The 20,093-nt window shown below is 39.3% G+C and overlaps 1 protein-coding gene across 1 annotated transcript; it reads left to right on the top strand.

The window, feature by feature from the left end:
- Positions 1 to 207: 207 nt before the first annotated feature.
- ifngr1 (interferon gamma receptor 1) lies at positions 208 to 20,093 on the top strand. Its single transcript, XM_047365886.1, has 7 exons — positions 208 to 516; positions 13,537 to 13,660; positions 13,769 to 13,950; positions 14,650 to 14,798; positions 16,879 to 17,044; positions 18,551 to 18,678; positions 18,762 to 20,093. The coding sequence occupies exons 1-7, from the start codon at positions 453 to 455 to the stop codon at positions 19,134 to 19,136; spliced, it is 1,188 nt and encodes a 395-aa protein (XP_047221842.1). The 5' UTR covers positions 208 to 452; the 3' UTR covers positions 19,137 to 20,093.

Genomic DNA, 20,093 nt, shown 5'->3' with positions numbered 1-20,093 from the left:
AAGAAAATGTGACAGTGTGACAAGGTCCATTTGTAAGTCAGGCCCTTTTGTTCAAGCGTTTGAGACTTTGTTTTAGCATTTCTCTTTTATTCATATTCTGGCTTCTACCACTAGACGGCGGTAGTGTACAGACATTTTGGTGAACAGATCCACCTGGTGACGTCACATCAAGGTGTTTTACAGGTTAATGAGCGATCATTGTCTCTACGACTCACGCCTGAGGACGCATCAGAGCTCAGACTCACCTTCCATTGACGGGACGTGTGTGAAGAAACTGACTTACGAGGAAAAATAGCTTCTATGTGAAATCACGCTGTGTTGCAGTTGTTGAGATTTTGATTCTTTTGCCAAATGGGGGGGAGCTGAGGTTTTATTCATTTACTTCTCGCAGTCTGTGGCTGAAGAGGAAGTCCAAACTGAATATTTATCAGAACTGTTCCGAGGCCTGAGCCATGCAGCTGGATGGTGCGTTCACTGCCCTGCTTCTTATCATCTGCGGGGTTTCTTCTGTCGCTGGTAAGAAAGTTTTCTGGTCAGTTTTAAAGGCGAAAATATAGATACATAGATTTTAAATAGAGCTCTATAGCTAGTATGTAGACAGTTTAGAAAGATATATCAATGCTACAAACACCACCATCTTTAAATAAAAAGGGTTTATTGAGAAATAGAACATCAACAATATAAAGTCATTGTAATATTTCTAACTATTCTTGAATAAGTTGTGATATTAAAGAAAAAACTATTCAACTTGTACGTTAGAACAATAGTAAATTGCATTTACTGAAAAGGAATGTTACTTGTTACCGATATTTTATTTGTTGTCTATAATAAAGATTGATCGATATGAATGCACCACAAAGAAAACCACGATTGAGAGAAAATAACCTTCAAAATTTTAGTGGAAGTTTTGTTTGTTTGTTTCTGTGATGTAAATACAGTTTTGGGCTCTTCCTTTAGCAGTTAACAGCTAAGTAAGTATGAAATTCATAAATTGACTTTATCTGAGCTTTTTAGGTCTTAAAAATAAAATCTGAAAGTTTTGCTCCGTTATTATAACAGGGTTGGGGAATTCCAGATATATAGGTTCTCATTTGATATATTTGTCATTGATTAGGTCGATAAGCTACACCTTTGTTTTTATCTATGACTGTCTAACTTGTCAGTACACCCTTTGAGATGTAATCACTTGACCGGAGGTGTGAATGATTGTGAAAGGCATCTGGGCCGACCTGTTTGCTTGATGAGAGGTGCTGAAAGTAGTTTTTTCTTCCTCTTTTAATACATGCTCAGCCTGTTTAAATGCAACTCTGCTGTAACTTGTACTTTTCCACCAATTATGTTTGGGACATCATGCTGAAACAAGGCTAGATTTGTGTAATTTGGTCCAACTGGGGGAAAAACTGCACATTCAGGTTTGCTTTAACTGTTACAAAGTGGAGGAGGCAGTTTTAGTGGAATACTTGGTAGGATGAACTGATTGGTTTGGGAACACTGGACACAGAAAGTGTTTGCAGTGGAGTCTCGTACCCAAACATATCAAAGCTGAGAAATGCTAAAATGTGTTAAATTTTGTATCTATTTATTTATTTCTAAATCAGAAACTGTTTTTACAAGAAAGCTGCGTAGAAAAAAACTACCAAACTAACAATGCTGCTACTTTTCATTTGACCTCCATCCAAAACACTTTATGCTTTATACGTTTTTATGTTTCAAGTGTTGACAGTTAGGTGATCGCCCAACACTTAAACACTGTGAAAAGACACTATGTGATAACATGTGTGTTGATCATTGTTCAGCCCACATATCGGACATCTGCCAGATAGGCCCACCCGGCCTAACCGTTCAACCCCTTTCAAGCTCTAAGTACTGGAAAGGTTGTTTCATCCATCTATGAGGCACTGTATCTGCCTGCATGTGTGATACCCTCAGGTGTCAGTTCTACAGGTGCCAGGTTCTTCCCAATCAAACTACTTGCATACCCATCATGCAAACTTCTGTCCAAGTCAGAACATTCCTTCTGACTGCTTCATTTTCTGTCAGTGATTGGATTTAAAGAGCCAAACATGAGAGATTTATCTTTGGCGTTAGAATTTTCTTATTATAAGACAATGAAATGATGTTTGGGAAAGTACTTCTGGAGAAGTAATGGTCTGTCAGGTATGGTAATTAAAATACCTTGCAAAAGTGTTCATATCCATTCATATACTTTTCACATTTTCACATTACAAACAGAAACAGTTTGAGTAAACCGTGTATTGTCTGGGTTTTTAATGTGATAGGTCTTCATAAAGTAGTGAAAAATTAAAGTGGAAAGCAAATGATGCACACAATTTTCACATATTTCTTTTCTAATAAAAAATCTGAATGTTTGTGGCATGCATTTGTATACAGCCACTTTATTCTCATACATCCAAATAAAACCCGGTGCATTAAACTTAATCTCAGTATAAAGCCAGTTGTTCTGTGAAGGCCTCAGAGGTTTGTTGGAGAACAAACAGCATCATGAGGACCAAGGAACACAGCAGGTCAGGGAGAAAGTTGTGGAGAAGTTTAATTCAGGGTTAGGTTCAACCTCTGAAACTAGGGATACAGCAGGCATCTATTATTTACTATTACTTATTTGTTATTTTGTTGTTGACTGTTGTGCTGCTGTGCTTCTTGGAAAATGACTAACCAGTCGGAGGCTGTTTTCTGCTTTGCCTATCAGTGGGTTCTTTAAGCTTCCTTGTTGGCTCATTTGGACTGTGGAGTTTAACCTGCAACTCAACACCTTTACAGCTATAAACATTTCAGTTTATAAAGCAAAGGTCAAAGCATTAAATATGTATAATTGCAAACTCCTTTTAAAAATAAAAATAAAGACTGAGCGAGGTCTTGGTTTGCCTGCAAACATTAATGTAATTTGTTAAATGTCATGAAGTATTGAAGCAAGCTTTTGGCCAGTAATCAAAAGCTGTGATCCTAAACCTTTATTTAGTAATGGCATTTTATATTGAATATTTCTTCTCCTATGCTTGATGCTAAATAAATGCCGAAATCATGCTTGACATCTTCTAACTAGAACATCCATACAAAGGACCGTGTATTTTATATTATGTGTTGTTTGTGTATATGTTCTAATTTTCTTCTACCTACAAGTCACATTTAACATGCCATTATTTTTGGGCTTTAGCTGTGCATCTCTAATGTAAATGAAAAGTTTTAAGTAGGAACTTCATGTTCAGTTAAGTCACGCACTCATTCCAGCTCCCACTGGTGTAAAACACTTTTCCATCCATGACTCAATGTTGAATCTATAATAAAAATCAAGTCCTTACTTTTTTCTGTTCAGGAGAGTCAAGTGTTTAAATTAAGTCATTTTAGATGTGGACTTTATTTTTTGAATAGAGTTGCAGTCATAATGATTCATCCCTTTACATTTGGCCTCAAGTTGGTGAACTCCAGTTTTATCAAGTACCCAGGACATAACCTCTGACCCCATTAACCTTTGCAACAAATATACCTCATCGTTAAAACACACATAAAGAGCAATCAGACAAAATGACAAAGTACAATAGTAAGAACATTTGTTAACAAATAAACATTGTTGTGCTGTATGATCATTGTCATTTCATATGCATATAAAACAGGGCGCGGTGCTGATGGTGTAGGGGTTGAAGTGCGTGGCCCATGTATAAAGGCTTTGATCCTAGATGCGGCGGTCCTGGGTTTGAGTCCTGGCCCTGGCGACATTTGCCGCATGTCTTCCCCTCTCTCCACCCCTGTTTCCTCTATGGCCACTGTTGGAAAAACTCAGGAAAAAATAAAGGCCACTAGTGCCGCCTAAAGAAATCTTTTTAAAAAAAAACACACACAGTGAAAGTCAGCAGTTTCTGTCTTGTCCAGATGATTTTGACGAAGTAGTATGCTCTATTAGAGGTGGGGCTGCCGAACCTGTCACATCACCTTAGCTACAGGGACATTGGTCTAAGAAATCAGTGTGAGTCCTTTGTCAGCAATGTCTCTTCTAGCATGCATTCTGTCTCCATGGTAGCCAGTTTTTGTACTGGCTGATTGGTGACAATAGTTTTTAATATTTCTATTATTGCTCTGAGTTTTAACCCAGGTATGCACCAAAGTATCAGGGTCAGGGTCTCCCAGCACACCAACCACTGTTAATGTGTGGATGGGAGGATGATAGCTGTATTGATAGATGTAGCTATGGAGCTGGTCACAAACAAAAACACAGCTGTGTTTTAATTGATGTTCATGGTGTGTGCCAGAACTTATTCATCCTGTTACCCATGGGGTGAACACTCAAAGCAGTGGTAGTCAGCTAATGGCTCTGCTTCCCACCCTCCAATTCAGGGCACACCACATTCCATGATGATGATGATGACCGTGTTTATTTTTACCAAGACAATGTACAACATTTCATTGACCTTAATAAAGGTAAAATGCATGGTACCAGCTTATAGCAATAAATGCTCATTTCCACCTGTACTCTCTGGGCAGGTTGTTGTTTTTAACATGAGAAAAAAAATTACAGAAATGTATGAATGTAATGGTAGAACAATGTACAAGTATACAGTTTCAATACATTTATAAATTACAATCTTTCTAGAACCAGTGAAATCATTCAGACTACAGCCCTACACACACTTTGTGAAAACCATGGCTTCATTCATTCACATTCAACACTAATGGGGGCACATCTGTTTTGATAGTAACCATTCCTTAGCATGATGAACACTCATGGCAACAAAAGGGAAGGCAGTTTTAGTATAAGAAGTCCTACATTTTGGAATGCATCCTCACTTGGTCACCTCAGGCCATTGGCTGCCTCCTCAGCAGTTGCTGATGTAGTTTCTCCTTTAAGCCATTTATCATGTTCGATACATAATCCTATGTCCATCACAAAGTACAAAAAACCTGCACCATAGAACATAGAACCATTAACGTAGTGTTCCTAAAGCAAAGGAGAACAAATAAAAAATTGGTTGCCACTTTGAATGACTAAACACAATTTTAAATTAAGTTGGTCTTCTGAAAAACACGGCATAATTTGATGGCATCACATTGTTCTGTGATCTTTTTTTTCAACCCACCCAGCTTCTTTTTCAAAACATAAAGTATTTAAATGTCCTTGCTGGCTGGCAATTGAAAAACAATAACTCTGGAATGCTGAAGAGCAACAGAGTAAACCAGTTACTCTCATTTGTCAACACCACGCTGTTAGGATCTGGGTGCAGTACAGAGGATTGTGGTGTTAATTTAAGTTTTGTGTAAAACACTATTGTAGCTTTGTGCAGTACTGTAACATGAAGGCAATCACAACCCTGATGGCCTGGAGTTTTGCTGTTTAATCTATGCAGATCTTTATCTGCACAGGTATGACCGAATAAGTAGTGGGTTTTGCCTTTGAATTTGGGTCCATTCTCATGTTGTCTAAGACACCCACCCACCTACCCTCTATTTGACTCACTAAGGAATGCTCTGTACTGCACCCAGATGGTCATTTATACAGACACATCCGCTGCCATATTTTGGTCCAGTTCTGACTTCTGTAAAAATCTTTGTATAGGGCTACTCGATTATGGAAATAGTTTTAATCACAATAATATTGGCCAGAGCTTATTGCTGAAGTTCTGGTCTATCTAAACTCTATTTAATGTACCTGAAGATCAGTAGAATATACACTCACTGGCCACCTTGCTAGTACCGGGTTAGACCACCTTTTGCCTTCAGAACTGCCTTAATCCTCTGTGGTATAGATTTAACAAGGTACTGGAAACATTCCTCAGAGAGTTTTGTCCATATTGACATGATAGCATCATACAGATGCTGCAGATTTGTCAGCTGCATCCATGATGTGAATCTCCCGTTCCACCACATCCCAAAGTTGCTATATTGGATAGAGATCTGGTGACTTTGGAGGCCATTTGAGTACAGTGAACTCATTGCCATGTTCAAGAAACCAGTCTGAGATGATTTGTGCTTTATGACATGGCACGTTATCCTGCTGGAAGTAACCATCAGAAGATGGGTCCACTGTGGTCATAAAGGGACGGACATGGTCAGCAACAATACTCAGGTAGACTGTGGCGTTGACACGATGCTCAATTGGTACTAAGGGGCCCAAAGTGTGCCAAGAAAATATCCCCCACACCATTACACCACCACCAGCTTGGACCATTGATACAAGGCAGGATGGATTCGTGCTTTAATGTTGTTGACGCCAAATTCTGACCCGACCATCCGAATGTCGCAGCAAAAATCGAGACTCATCAGACCAAGCAACATTTTTCCAATCTTCTATTGTCCAATTTTGGTGAGCCTGTGCGAATTGTAGCCTCAGTTTCCTGTTCTTAGCCGACAGGAGTGGCACCCGGTGTGGTCTTCTGCTGCTGTAGCCCATCCGCCTCAAGGTTCGTGTTGTGCGTTCAGAGATGCTCTTTTGCATGCCTTGGTTGTAACAAGTGGGTATTTGAGTTAATGTTGTCTTTCTATCAGCTCGAACCAGTCTGGCCATTCTCCTGTGACCTCTGGCATCAACAAGGCATTTGCGCCCACAGAACTGCTGCTCACTGAATATTTTCTCTATTTCGGACCATTCTCTGTAAACCCTAGAGATGGTAGTGCATGAAAATCCCAGTATATCAGCAGTTTCTGAAATACTCGGACCAGCCCATCTGGCACCAACAACCATGCCACGTTCAAAGTCACTTAAATCCCCTTTCTTCCCCATTCTGATGCTCGGTTTGAACTGCAGCAGATCGTCTTGACCATGTCTATATCCCTAAATGCATTGAGTTGCTGCCATGTGATTGGCTGATTAGAAATTTGCTTTAACGAGCCGTTGGACAGGTGTACCTAATATAGTGGCTGGTGACTGTAGGTAGGTAGATAGGTAGGTAGGTATTAGCACTTATATATCTAAAAAATCAACTGATTTGAGTTTTTTGGCAGAATAAAGAAATTAGCAAGAAGGGATAAATGATATGGACTGAAGATTTTATTGTGATATATTTATTCTGAATGAAAATAGTGAATTCTGATTTTTTTTTTTATTACTTTCTCCATCAATATTTTTTATTGTTTTTCATTTACATTGACATACACTTCTCATATTCAAACAACAAGAACAATAAGCACCCTTATAAAATACACATCTGCATATTTTCTAGACACACTAGAGACAGCATAGTGAATAGTGATTGTAAAGCCTCTTAACATTCTGTTTGGTCATTCTTGTCCTTAGTAGGTTTTTTCCACTTGCGATATGTCCACACCTTCCATAAATTCCTGAGGGGTCTCTATATGTTTTCAAACAACTTGCCTTTCCCTTTTAGCAGATACACTGTCTGGCCAGAAAAAAAAAGTCGCCACCAAAAAAAAACACACTCTAATATTTTGTTGGACCGCCTTTAGCTTTGATTACAGCACACATTCACTGTGGCATTGTTTTGATAAGCTTCTGCAATGTCACAAGATTTATTTCCACCCAGTAATTTTTCACCAAGATCTTGTATTGATGATGGTAGAGTCTGACCGCTGCGCAAAGCCTTCTCCAGCACATCCCAAACATTCTCAATGGGGTTAAGGTCTGGACTCTGTGGTGGCCAATCCATGTGTGAGAATGATGTCTCATGCTCCCTGAACCACTCTTTCACAATTTGAGCCCGATGAATCCTGGCATTGTCATCTTGGAATATGCCCGTGCCATCAGGGAAGAAAAAATCCATTGATGGAATAATCTGGTCATTCAGCATATTCAAGTAGTCAGCTGACCTCATTGTTTGGACACATACTGTTGCTGAACCCAGACCTGACCAACTGCAGCAACCCCAGATCATAGCACTGCCCCCACAGGCTTGTATAGTAGGCACTAGGCATGATGGGTGCATCACTTCACCTGCTTCCCTTCTTACCCTGATGCGTCCATCACTCTGGAACAGGGTAAATCTGGACTCATCAGACCAAATGACCTTCTTCCATTGCTCCAGAGTCCAGTCTTTATGCTCCATAGCAAATTGAAGCCTTTTTTTTTTTTTTTGGTTAGCCTCACTGATTAGTGGTTTTCTTAAGGCTGCACAGCTGTTAAGTCTCAATCGCTTGAGTTCCCTTCGCATTGTGTGTGTGGAAATGCTCTTCCTTTCCCTATTAAACATAACATGGAGTTCTACTGTTTTTCTGCGATTTGATTTCACCAAACGTTTAAGTGATCGCCGTGCACGATCATTCAGGATTTCTTTTTCTGGTCACATTTCTTCCTCGAAGACGTTGGTTCCCCACTATCCTTCCAGTTCTTAATAATGCGTTGGACAGTTCTTAACCCAATTTTGGTAGTTTCTGCAATCTCCTTAGATGTTTTCTCAACTTGATGCATACCAATGATTTGACCCTTCTGAAACAGACTGACATCTTTTCCATGACTACGGGATGTGTCTTTCGACCTGGTTGTTTAAGAAATGAGAAGCAACTCATTGCACCAGATGGGGTTAAATAACTTGTTGCCAGCTGAAACATAATCGCCCATGCAGTAATTATCGAATGGGGAGGCTCGTACCTATTTGGCCAGGCAGTATATGTTATCCGTTCCAGGGGTAAAGTCATCAGCATTTGTCTGATCCAGTGCATGATACCTGGTCCTGTTGTTTTCTGCCAGAAAATGCAATCAGTCTTTTAGCTTGTAGTAGACACTTATCAACTTGTAGCTGTTCACATTTGGTAAACAAAGTATTTTTGGGATACAGACCTAGTATATGAGAACTCGGGTCCAGTGCAGTATCCTTTGAGACAAGATGTTCTATGATTTGGGATGCCACTTTATGGGGGAAATTTACTTAATTCAAAAGCGGATATTTTCAATTTAAGAGCAGGATTTCATTCTGCTTGTACTGAAACTTATTATTGTTTGTACTGAAAAGTTCTGCTTTCTTTCAGATATATTCTGTTCTCACTCAAAACTGTTTCCACGCTCATATTTAATGCTTCTCGCACAGATATTTCCCCCTCCCACTTGCCTCCTCCTTCTCGCGCACAAAGCTTCCCGTTTGCACGAATCAAAAATGGCCTCCCAAACCCGTCTTCCTTGCTTGTGGAGTTTTTTTGCTCTGTCTGATTGGAGCGCTACCATCGCCTAGCAACCGTTCAATTAAGTTTATTTATATAGCGCCAATTCACAACACATGTCGTCTCAAGGCACTTTACAAACATAATTCAATCGAATCATATAGATTTCAAATCAGGTTCATACATTCCAATAAATCAAACAGTGCAGTCAGATTCAGTTTATTATTCAAATTAGTTTAAAGGTTTTCTATCTAAGGAAAGAGACTTGCAGTATTCACTCCTGCAACAGAACAGATCAGAGAAACAAAAAGAACACAGAAGCACTGCTCCAGGAGTACTTTCTATAGGAAAGAAAAGTGAAAGATTAATGGTTACGGTTCCTTCAGTGGCTTCATCTAGGAGAGAAAGACAGCTAAGCAGATGAACTCTGAGCCAGTTTTCAAGTTGAGTATGAAAGAGAGTACATAGAGTCACAGTAGAAGCTCAGCCAGTAGCTATGTCTAGGAGAGACAGGGTTAAACATTGAAAAACAGTGCCAAGTGTATTATCTGCAGAAGGTGAGCATAAGGTTCAGCAGCAGCTCAGCCGATGTGCCCCTCCAGGAGGGTGCCACAACTAAACACAGAGCCAGGGCAGGTGTATCTTCTAAAAAGAGAAAAAACAGGACATTGAGTTAAAAGCTGAAATAACAGCAAATAACACAAAACTGGAGAGTAGTATGAGAATGTAGCAGAGAGTGTGAAAGTGGTCATTATGTCCTCCAGCAGCCTAAGCCTATGGCAGCATAACTACAGAGATAGCTCAGGATAACCTAAGCAACTCTAACTATAAGCTTTATCAAAAAGGAAAGTTTTAAGCCTAGCCTTAAAAGAAGACAGGGTGTCTGCCTCATGGACCAAAACGGGGAGCTGGTTCCACAGGAGAGGAGCCTGATAACTAAAAGATCTGCCTCCCATTCTACTTCTAGAGACTCTAGGAACCACCAGTAAACCTGCAGTCTGAGAACAAAGTTCTCTGTTAGGAATATATGGAACAGATTTCTGATGTATGATGGAGCTAAATCATTAAGGGCTTTATATGTGAGAAGGAGAATTTTAAATTCTATTCTGGATTTAACAGGGAGCGCATAAAGCGAAGCTAAAAAAGGAGAAATATGATCTCTCTTTTTAATTTTCTTCAGAACTCTTGCTGCAGCATTTTGAATCAGCTGAAGGCTTTTAACTGCATTTTGTGGACATCCTGATAGTAACGAATTACAATAGTCCAGCCTTGAAGTAACAAATGCATGGACTAGTTTTTCAGTGTCACTCCTGGACAGAATATTTCTAATTTTGTCAATGTTCCGGAGGTAAAAGAAGGAAATCCTAGAAACCTGTTTAATATGGGATTTAAATGACATGTCCTGGTCAAAAATAACACCAAGGTTTTTTACTTTTCTACCGGAGGTCAATTTAATGCCATCCAGGTTAAGTGATTGACTAAGCAGTTTCTTTTTTTAAAGACTCTGGTCCAAAGACGACAACTTCTGTCTTGTCTGAATTTAGAAGCAGAACATTTAAAGTCATCCAAGTTTTTATGTCTTCAAGACATGCTTGTAGTCTATCTAACTGGTTGGGCTCGTTGGGATTGTCAAAATAAGGTGAGATATTTTCATGTAATCCATGCAACATTCATTAACTGCTCAGTTAAATCCATAACAATTACAATAAATATCCTTTTGTGTAATCCATGCAACAATTCTTAAAATACACAGTTGAAGCAGTAGAGAGTGAAACAAGCATATTTTCATATTCTGGGACTGAGAGACTGGAGAGGCCTGTATGGAGTCACATATTATCTGTCTTATCTTTTGCAGAAGTATAAACAAGTATAACCAAGGAAATGATGTATAATGATTTTCCATTTTCTACAAGTATTAAATAAAATGAGTAATCTTTGATTATCAAGTTAAAAGACGTATGATTGAAATATGATTGAGAACTGATAATTAAAATAAAAAACATTAAGGTTTATAATTCTCAATCCGCTATATATGAAAGAGATAATGTTGATCAGTTGTGATGTATGAATAAAAAGAATGAAGTGATGGTTTTATAACTGTGTATAAAGGTAAATGCAGAAAGCTTAGAATGGAATGTGTAATACTGTGTAAAGTTTAAGACTGAGCAGATTAAGAAGAAAACTGTAGGATGACTAGGAGTGACGAGGGCTGGCTGCGGGCTGACAGCGAATCTTTTGAAGACCAACAAGCAACGCAAGGAAGGGAGGACGAGACTACAGCCAGCTGCATGGCTATTACTGGTATCTTCAAGGCCAAAAAACAGCACCAGTCACGAAGTCACAAAGACCATGACTAAGTATTGAGCAATAACGTATTGGGCAATAGCAAGTTGCGCAATAACGGAGAAGCCTAACAAAGGGCTGGCCAGTAAGAGCATCTGCACTATAAAAGTAATGCCAAAAAAGGGAACTGCGGTTGTTTCCTTGCAGAAGACCAGCGAACAAGATCGGATGGAGAAAGACGCTACAGATGAAGCAGAGGAACAGCTGATCGACTGCATTAAAAAGAGGATCAACCCATGTGCCCAGAAAGGATTGTGCCTCAAAATTAAGAATCTGATTTCATCTACGGCCTTTTTATCCAGACAACAGAAGTGAACTTGATCGGTGAACAACTGATTGCTCTAAGTTTCAGTCTTCTGGAAGTCCTGAATCAACCTCATTTATGTCTCCGGGTTTCCTTCATCTCTTCAGCCTCTGGAAGCTACTGTCTTCTGAGACATATGACAACAAAGTTCCTGTTTGACCATCGAAACCTGGAGCATCAGTGCCTGTCCACTTAGAGGAAGGAAACTGAAGATTAAGCCGTCTTTCCTTCAAGAAATCGCTCGGTGTTACCAGAAGAAACATCCCCATTGGGTGCATGAATGAGCCTCCGTCTTTAAAGCCTCTCCAAACTCACTAGTTTCAGCATTAGGGAAAGACAGGTTGGGTTGATTGATTCATTACTATAATTGAAATTATTTTGTGTTGCCGAATTTAAGCTGTTACTGACCCCTGCAAAAGCGTTGTTAATTAAAGAAAGCATATAAAATTCTAGATAAATCGTGGACATTCAATTATTTTTGTCACCTTATTTTTGGTTGTAAAAATTCTTGTTACCTGGTTCTAAGAGATTTTAGGAGGTTTTTATAGGTTGCCTTAGCCACGTTTGTTAAAACAGCGCCCTTGGGGCTCATGCCGAGTCACTAAAATTAACCTAGCCCATATAACAAGAGCCAGTTGTAATATTAGGGAATGAGCAGCCGTTAACAGAAGTGACTGTTGAGGAGTGGATGACTGCTGTGGGCTAATCGGTCGTCCAGACCTCCAGTTGAAGAAGGGCAAGACTTCTGGATGCAGGCTCTTAGAGGTTAGGCGTGTCATTTCCCGACACCAGCTTAAACAGAACTTTCAGTAAACCTGCTTAGTAAGACCTTTCAGGTTTAGGGAAGTCCGGATGTGTTAGATGGAGAGCTGGATTGAGCAATCCCGTCAGAAATGGGGAAGTAGGAGGGGAGGGCTTAGCTCATCGGACAACAAAAGGATTTATGGATAAGTAAAGCTGAGTATCATCAGCATAACAGTGAAAATGTATCCCATGCTGCCTGGTAATTTGACCTATTGGAAACATAAATATAGTAAAGAGAATTGAAGGTTAAGTAAAGCTTTAATTACAGTTAACTTAAAAGCCTGTGGTACATATCCATTTACTAAGGATAGATTAATCATATCTAAAATGGGGCTGGTAATCAGAGGGAACACTTCCTTAAATAATTTGGTTGGGATTGGGTCTAACATACAAGTTGAAGGTTTAGATGAAGCTAATATTTTTGATAAGCCAATAGAATGACAGTGTGCAACTGCGAGGTCACAGTCTTAGTTGGGGTGCCCTTGTTTTTCCTTCTAGTGGTGTGGTTGTGTGGCTGCAGTATATTGCTACATCTCTTCAACTGTCAGGAATCCTGACAAATAAAAAATAAAAAAACTAACATTTTGTTTGTTGTCAGTTTAATGCTTTTTTTTTTTTTTTGCTGGTCAACAGTTTTAAGAGAAGGATTTTGGCCATATGAGCCGCGATTGTTAGTTTTGCATTGATTTACATGACAGTTCCGCTTGCCGCTTATCTGCTAAAACTGATCTTGAAATGCTGTGCCTCATTTTACTGAACTTTATTATAAAAAATGTGGTTTGTCACTGTAGATTTATTATATAACAAGATGAGGAGTTACTTTTTCACACAGGGCCAGGATAGTTTTTTTTTTGTTTTACCTCACTAAAGGATATCAGTTAAAAAGGCCTATTGCATGTACTTGGGTTATCTTTTTAAACTTGTTTTAATCCAAAACACTTACATTTGGCAATAAAACAGAGAAGAAATCTATATAGGAGCAATCTGTTTTTCCAGTACTGTAAGTCTTTTTGGGTTGTTTTTTTTTTCAGTTCCACCTCCATCAAATGTAACTGTGAACTGCCAAAATCTGCAAACCACAGTGAGCTGGGATTACAGCGAACATCAACCTCACACTATTTTCCGGGTAAAAATCTCTGTACCTAATACTGTAAGGTAAGCATCGTTTACTGATCCTTGACATCATATATGTGATCTCTGTATTTCATTTTGAGCATTATTGCAGGATTAAAAAATCACTTTGCTTTCTTGCTTTGAATGAAGGTCTTTTGAAGCCAATACCACAGATCATCAGTATGACCTCAGCCACTTTGTGTGGGAATCTCAGGAACACTACCAGGCTTTCCTGTGTGTTACTGTCACAGCCATCCAAGGAGGCAAACAGTCTGAAGATGTACGATCAAAGTCCTTCTCCTTCAACATGTTAAGAACTGTCGATATCAAATGTAAGTAAAATTATTCAGCATGCATAGTGTTTGCAAACCAATAGTGACTTGCATAGCCCATACATTATCTGTTACAACCACAAACTTCAATGTATTTTACTAGGAATTTTAAGAGATAAACCAACTCAAAGTAGTGCACTGGAAAATGGAGGGAAATGCAGTATAAATACAGCTGTTCTCTTAAGGCCTCAGAGGTTTGTCTGAGAACAAACTACATATTAAAAACCAAGAGCAGATTAGGATTAGGTTTTAAAACAATTTCCCAATTATTGAACATCTCTGAGCCCAGTTCAATCAACCATCTGAACATGGAAGGAAGATAGTACGACTGCAAAACTACCAAAACATGGCGGTCCACCCAGGCTGGGCAAGGAGAGCATCAATCAGAGAAGCTCCCAGAAAGCTAATGGTGAAAAGCAATTTTGGGGGGAAAAATTTTTTTCTTCTATTTCACAGTTATGTGCTACGTTTTGTTTATCATATACATAACAAAACACATTAAGGTTTGTGGTCATAATGTGACAAAATGTGAGGAAACAAATAGTGGTATATAAATACCTTTTGTTAGGCGCTGAAGCTTGACAGAGGCTGCATTAGGGTGAACTGGTCTGCAGCCAGCTTCCATCCTGCACAGGATGGTTGGCTTGGATTTCAGTTAAAAGGAGTCGATCAGATAAAACTGAAATTATCTTCTTTCAGGTATGTTAGATTTCCCACCTGTGGATGTACGTGGGACGGAGATGGGGGCTTCAGTCAGTTTCCAAAATCCACTCAGGTTCTACAATGAACTGAAGAGAACCATCAAACCAGACCGTGTACTCGAGTATACTGTTTCTTCACCTGCAGAAGTAAGCTGCCGTCACTGTTGACTTGCTTTTAAACCCATCCTGTGTGTATTTATATAGATAGATAGATATAATATATGCAGACATAACACATTGTTTGCAAGACTGAAAGACTATTCAGTGTTTTAGCATAAGAACACGGAAAAACAGTCACAAGTATTGATTGCTAATAATAAGGGATTATAGGATAAATATAGATTTTAGGCTGAAAAAGGAACCCTAAAGTAAATGCTTTGACTGTAGGAGCCAGAAACAATGCAGGAGAAATGGACAACCCAATATATAGGCCGTATAGGATGTTTCAGTTCAGCCTGAACCTCTGGGGAGGAAATTATTTGTGTTTATGTTTTTAGTGTAGTCACAGTAAAAATATCACATGTATTTGTTTCATTGCTGTAATACACTAGGTTGTAATCTCAACCAGATTTCATGTTTCTGTTGGCAAAACACATTTAAAATCTGTTATATTTGAAGATTTGCTGAGTTTGGAGAGATTTTACATTGGTTTTCCAGTGTAATCACTATAAGAGTGTCTTACATCTTATTTTTGTGGAAGCTGCACAAGTGAGTGTGGAAGTGCATTTCATTCCACAAGCTGTTACAGTTATCAACCACCACAAGGTTTGGAGAGAATTATGCTTAAGGCTGCAACCACCTTAAAACCAATCTGAGTTCAGTGTTTTATTGGTTTGATTTGACTGTTCTCTAGTATTTATGGGGTGGTTGGCCATTAGAGCTGCATAAAATGGCAGAGTTTGGATGTTAGAGATTTATGACCAGTAGAGGGATCAGAGGTTGGAAAGCACCTTCTGGTTGTATTACTCTAAAGCTGCTGTCTGAGCCAACAGTTCCATAGTACAGAGGAGGAGGAGGAACATGTTAAACTTTATTCATGCAGACTGTATTTGCAGAACATTATATCTTGTTAAAGCTCAGGTGGTAAACCACAGTCCAAACCTGCCAACACAATACCACAGAGGATACTTTCAGGTGCAGCTCAATAAATTAAATATCAGTAAAAAGTACATTTATTTCAATAGTTTAATTCACAAAAGGAAACTTGGATATTCTATACAGTCATAACACAGTGATATATTCCAAATTTTCTTTCTGTTAACTTTGATTATTGCTGACAGCCAAATGAAAACCATAAATTAAATTCCTCAGAAAATTTGAATATTACAAAAGAGCAATAAAAGTGGATTTTCTTTATATAAAATCGTTGGCCTTCTGAACAGCATGTCCCTGGACTGTACAGTATATGCAATTAAAGCTTGGTCATGGCACCTTTTACATGAACTCCTGCACCAGTGAGGCGGGGGATGGAGGCGATCAGCCACTGGCACTGCTGAGGTGTAACAGAGACCCAGGTTGCTTTCATATCGCCCTTTGGCTCATATGCTTGTTGTTTCTGGTGTCTCTCATCTTCCTCTTGACAATACTCCACACAGTCTCTCTGGGGTTCAGGTCAGGCCAGGCTAGCCTATGGTCAGTTAAGCAGGAATAGGCAGAGTGGACAGGTGCCATGTCCTGCTGCAAAATGAAATCAGCATCTCCTTAAAGCTTGTTGGCTATAGGAAGCATGAAGTGCTCTAAAGCTAGCTTATAGATGGCTGTTGTGAATTTTCACAATGGCAACAGATGGCATGGCTCCACAGATCATCACTGATTGTGGAAACTTCACACTGGACCTAGAGCAGTTTGGGTTGTGTCTCTCTCAAGGCAAACTTTCCTTTAACTTGAAAAGAGGACTTCGGCCCACTGAGCAACAGTCCAGTCTGTTTACTCCTCAGCCCAGGTAAGACAGCTCTGAAGTTGTCTGTGGTTCAGAAGTGGATTAACACAAGGAATGCAACAGGTGTCCTGGATACATCTGTTATGCAGCTATGTAGTGTACAACAGTGGAGGAAAATTGAAACAAAACACCCATACGTCTCTAAATTAAAATGTTGTTCTTTATTTCTGTTAACTTTAATCTCAACTGTCTGGACTGACTTGTCCAAAAGGCATCACCTGAACTGACCGAGGACAATATGACTCCTGGTAGGATACCCAAAAATGATAGTTTTGTCTTTGATTTCAGTTTGAAGGATTGTGCCGTGTGACGGAGGACAACTGCAAACTCGATGTAACATTCCCCGACGATGTGGAGGAGTGTGTCACCTTAAAAGGACGGCTGTTGGTTGACAGCTTGGGTGTTGACCTCATAGAATTCAAAGAGACAGAGAAATTCTGCTCTGAAAAGACAGGTAACTACTGGGGCCAGAAAGGGGGAGAAAGGTTTCATTAAAACACATAAAATGCAAACACATTTTAATATCGAAGAGTAAATATAAAAAGCTGTTTTCAATTGATGATTTCATTCATTCAGGGTAGAAACATAATTCAATCCAACCTGGCCCATGTGGAAAAGTAATGGCCTCTAAAGACTGGATGTCACCCTTGGCAACAATAAGTATTTTACATCACTGTAGAGGAATTTAGTCACAGGAAGTAATTTTAGCCCACTTTTTGCCAAACCGTTTTAATTTAGCCACATTGGAGGTTTTTAACAAGGGATTGCCTGTTTAGGGTTATGCCACAGCACACAACTCGAATTTAAATCTAGACTTTAAGTAGGCCACTCCCAATGCATTTTCCTTTGACGATTACATCAATTAGGACATTTTGTTCATGTATTGAATACTTTAGATGTCTTACTTTCTGAGATCTTTTAGCCTGCTTCATGTTGTCAGAAAGTTTCTATTTATGGGATTTCTTGATTTCAGAGATCTGGCAGTATTCAGGCCTGGATGTAGCTGCTGAAATTGATCTCACTGATAAAATTAGTTTCATGGTCTGAAACATTAAAGTGTGACGACAAAGGAGAAACTGAAGAAATATGTAACCGGGCAAATACTACTTAATGTTAAAATTCAAATACTAATACAGCTTAGTAGAAAAGCCTAAAACTTAACAGCTGTTCTATTATTTCAGAACCTTTGAAGTGTACCAAAACCAGTGGAGCCATTTCTTTTCATCACAAATATCACCTCAATAAGCTTTCCAAATGCAAACATTCTTACTGGCAATTTAAAATGGTAATATAGCCGCACCTTTCCTTTTGCAATTAGAGTTTTTATAAAAGAAAAAGATGTTCATGTTATTTATTGGCACTAAATATTTTGTCAAAGGGTATGATTTTAAGTGTGTCTCTCAGTTTAACTTACAGATTGAAATTTCCTACTTCAGGAACCAACCTCAGCCTGCAAATCTAATATGGCTGTCAGGGGCAAAGCATAGCTATAGCCTCCAGTAATTAACTGTTTATTTGCAGACAGAGTATTAGAACCTCAGTCAATGTTCCTTTATGGTCAAATACAGATAGATCCACTAATCGCTTACATTGCTAATAGTGGTTAGCTTTTCACTGAACTCAACTTATAAACAACTTATGTTTTGGGGTATTGGAAGCTGTGGATTAGTATCCATCTCACAGTTAACCATGGTTTTATCTTTTTAAATAGTGACCACAACATTTCTTCTGACTTTACTGTGAAATACTTTTTCTCAGCTTCCTTTGTGTTTTTTTTTTTTTTTCCGAGCTGCTCCGTCTCAGTGGAATCAAAGTTTCTGATAAACTCTTCTGCTTTTTGGATAGATAACCAACAATTAAATGTTTTAATGTCTGAAAATATTTTCAAACTACAAAAGACATATCCCCCTAACACTGAAATCTAATCCTGCTTCCTGTTTTATATTTCTGGGTGCTGCAGTGGAAGGCGTGATCGTGCTCGCTGTCACGCTGGGGGCCATTTTTGTTGTCATACTCATCGTAGCAGTAGTCGTCATCTTGAAAGTGAACGCCTGGACCATGAACACAGTTACTCCACCTACGTATCTGGTAAACAGTCTATCTGGGGGATGAATATTTTTCTTGTGAGATGCCTTCCGGCTGACTGTCTGCTTGTTTCCAACACTTAACAGATGAACCTGGAGGGAGCAGATAGCCAGCAGAGGTTCTGTACTATATCTGCGAACCCAGAGAAGATCAGTCCAGTGTCAATCATTAAGCCTTACGAGAGCACTAAACACCTCCAGACGAGCAACGTCGGCTGTGATCACGACCATCCTGCCAGAGGACTTTACGAGAGAAGAGAGCGTTTGCAGAGGAACCCGGAAGCAGTGGGTTTCATGTCCGGAGCAAATGGGACAGATGAGGACTCTGCAGATGACTCTGTGCAGACTGAGTGTGTTTCTATATCTTCCACTGAAGAGGAAATCTCCCCTTATGACAGCCCACACTTTGTGACCATGGATATGGGTGCTGGAGAAATGGTCACTGGTTACACTGGGAATTAAAAGGAACTACTGTGACACCCCCCACCCCCCTCCTCAACTGGTGTTTTAAGCTGTACCTCAGGGACACAGCGGGAAAAAGGTGCCAATGGTTGAACACTTGGAAGTTTAAACAAATCAGAAGTCATTGATGCACAGTGGCTATAGGGCCAAATCATTTTCCCATCCATGACAACATGGTTGGGACTCATTTGGTTGGTGCAAACCAGCAGGCGATCCGTAGCCTTTCAGGTGTTTTCTGATGGAGGCTCTCTCTGCTCCTGACATGTTTGAACAGATGCAGCAGTGCAGTTAGATGTTAAAGGATGGCTATCTTTTAAGACTATTTAGTGATTTTAGAGACAGCACACACAGATGATACGTCCATAAAGTCTTATGTGAAAAGTTTTGGCTATTTGCACATAGTTACATTCAAAATGTATCTGGATAAACAAAGAAAATTTAAAATGTAACTGACTTTTTATTGTTTTATTATCTGATCTGGGCTTGTTATAACTGCCTTTAGTTCCAAGGTCCATTAACATGCGTGAAACGTTCACACCCAAGATGTGACGGCAATGGAAAATATGTGACATGTAAAACCGGCTCCAGAAGCAATGCATGAAGTTTTCTTCTCCTTTTATAGAAGATTGTTTATACCTTATTGAAGGAACTTTCTGTACAGCTGCTATTATTGTATTAGTATATTAATGTGTGCTTATGTATTCTTTAACTGAATTTCATATCAGCTTTCCTCAACTCCGACGGACCAGAGGCCTGGTTTTGATGGAAAGAAATTGGCTCCTTACTGGATTTGACATCTGCTTTTCTAGAACCGGTTTTCCTCTCTTTGTTCTGCGCTTAGTTTGCATGAGAGAGGAATGTCAACATGTTGGGCTGCCAGAAACTCTCTCAAAAAAGTACAGTATGACAGTAAACAGAATTTCTAACAGTATTTTAATAAAGACATACAAGACACTG

Source organism: Girardinichthys multiradiatus, chromosome 5 (assembly GCF_021462225.1).
Source record: "Girardinichthys multiradiatus isolate DD_20200921_A chromosome 5, DD_fGirMul_XY1, whole genome shotgun sequence".
Taxonomy (NCBI): domain Eukaryota; kingdom Metazoa; phylum Chordata; class Actinopteri; order Cyprinodontiformes; family Goodeidae; genus Girardinichthys; species Girardinichthys multiradiatus.
The sequence above is the reverse complement of the archived record's forward strand: the minus strand, read 5'-3'. Positions and strand labels throughout refer to the sequence as shown.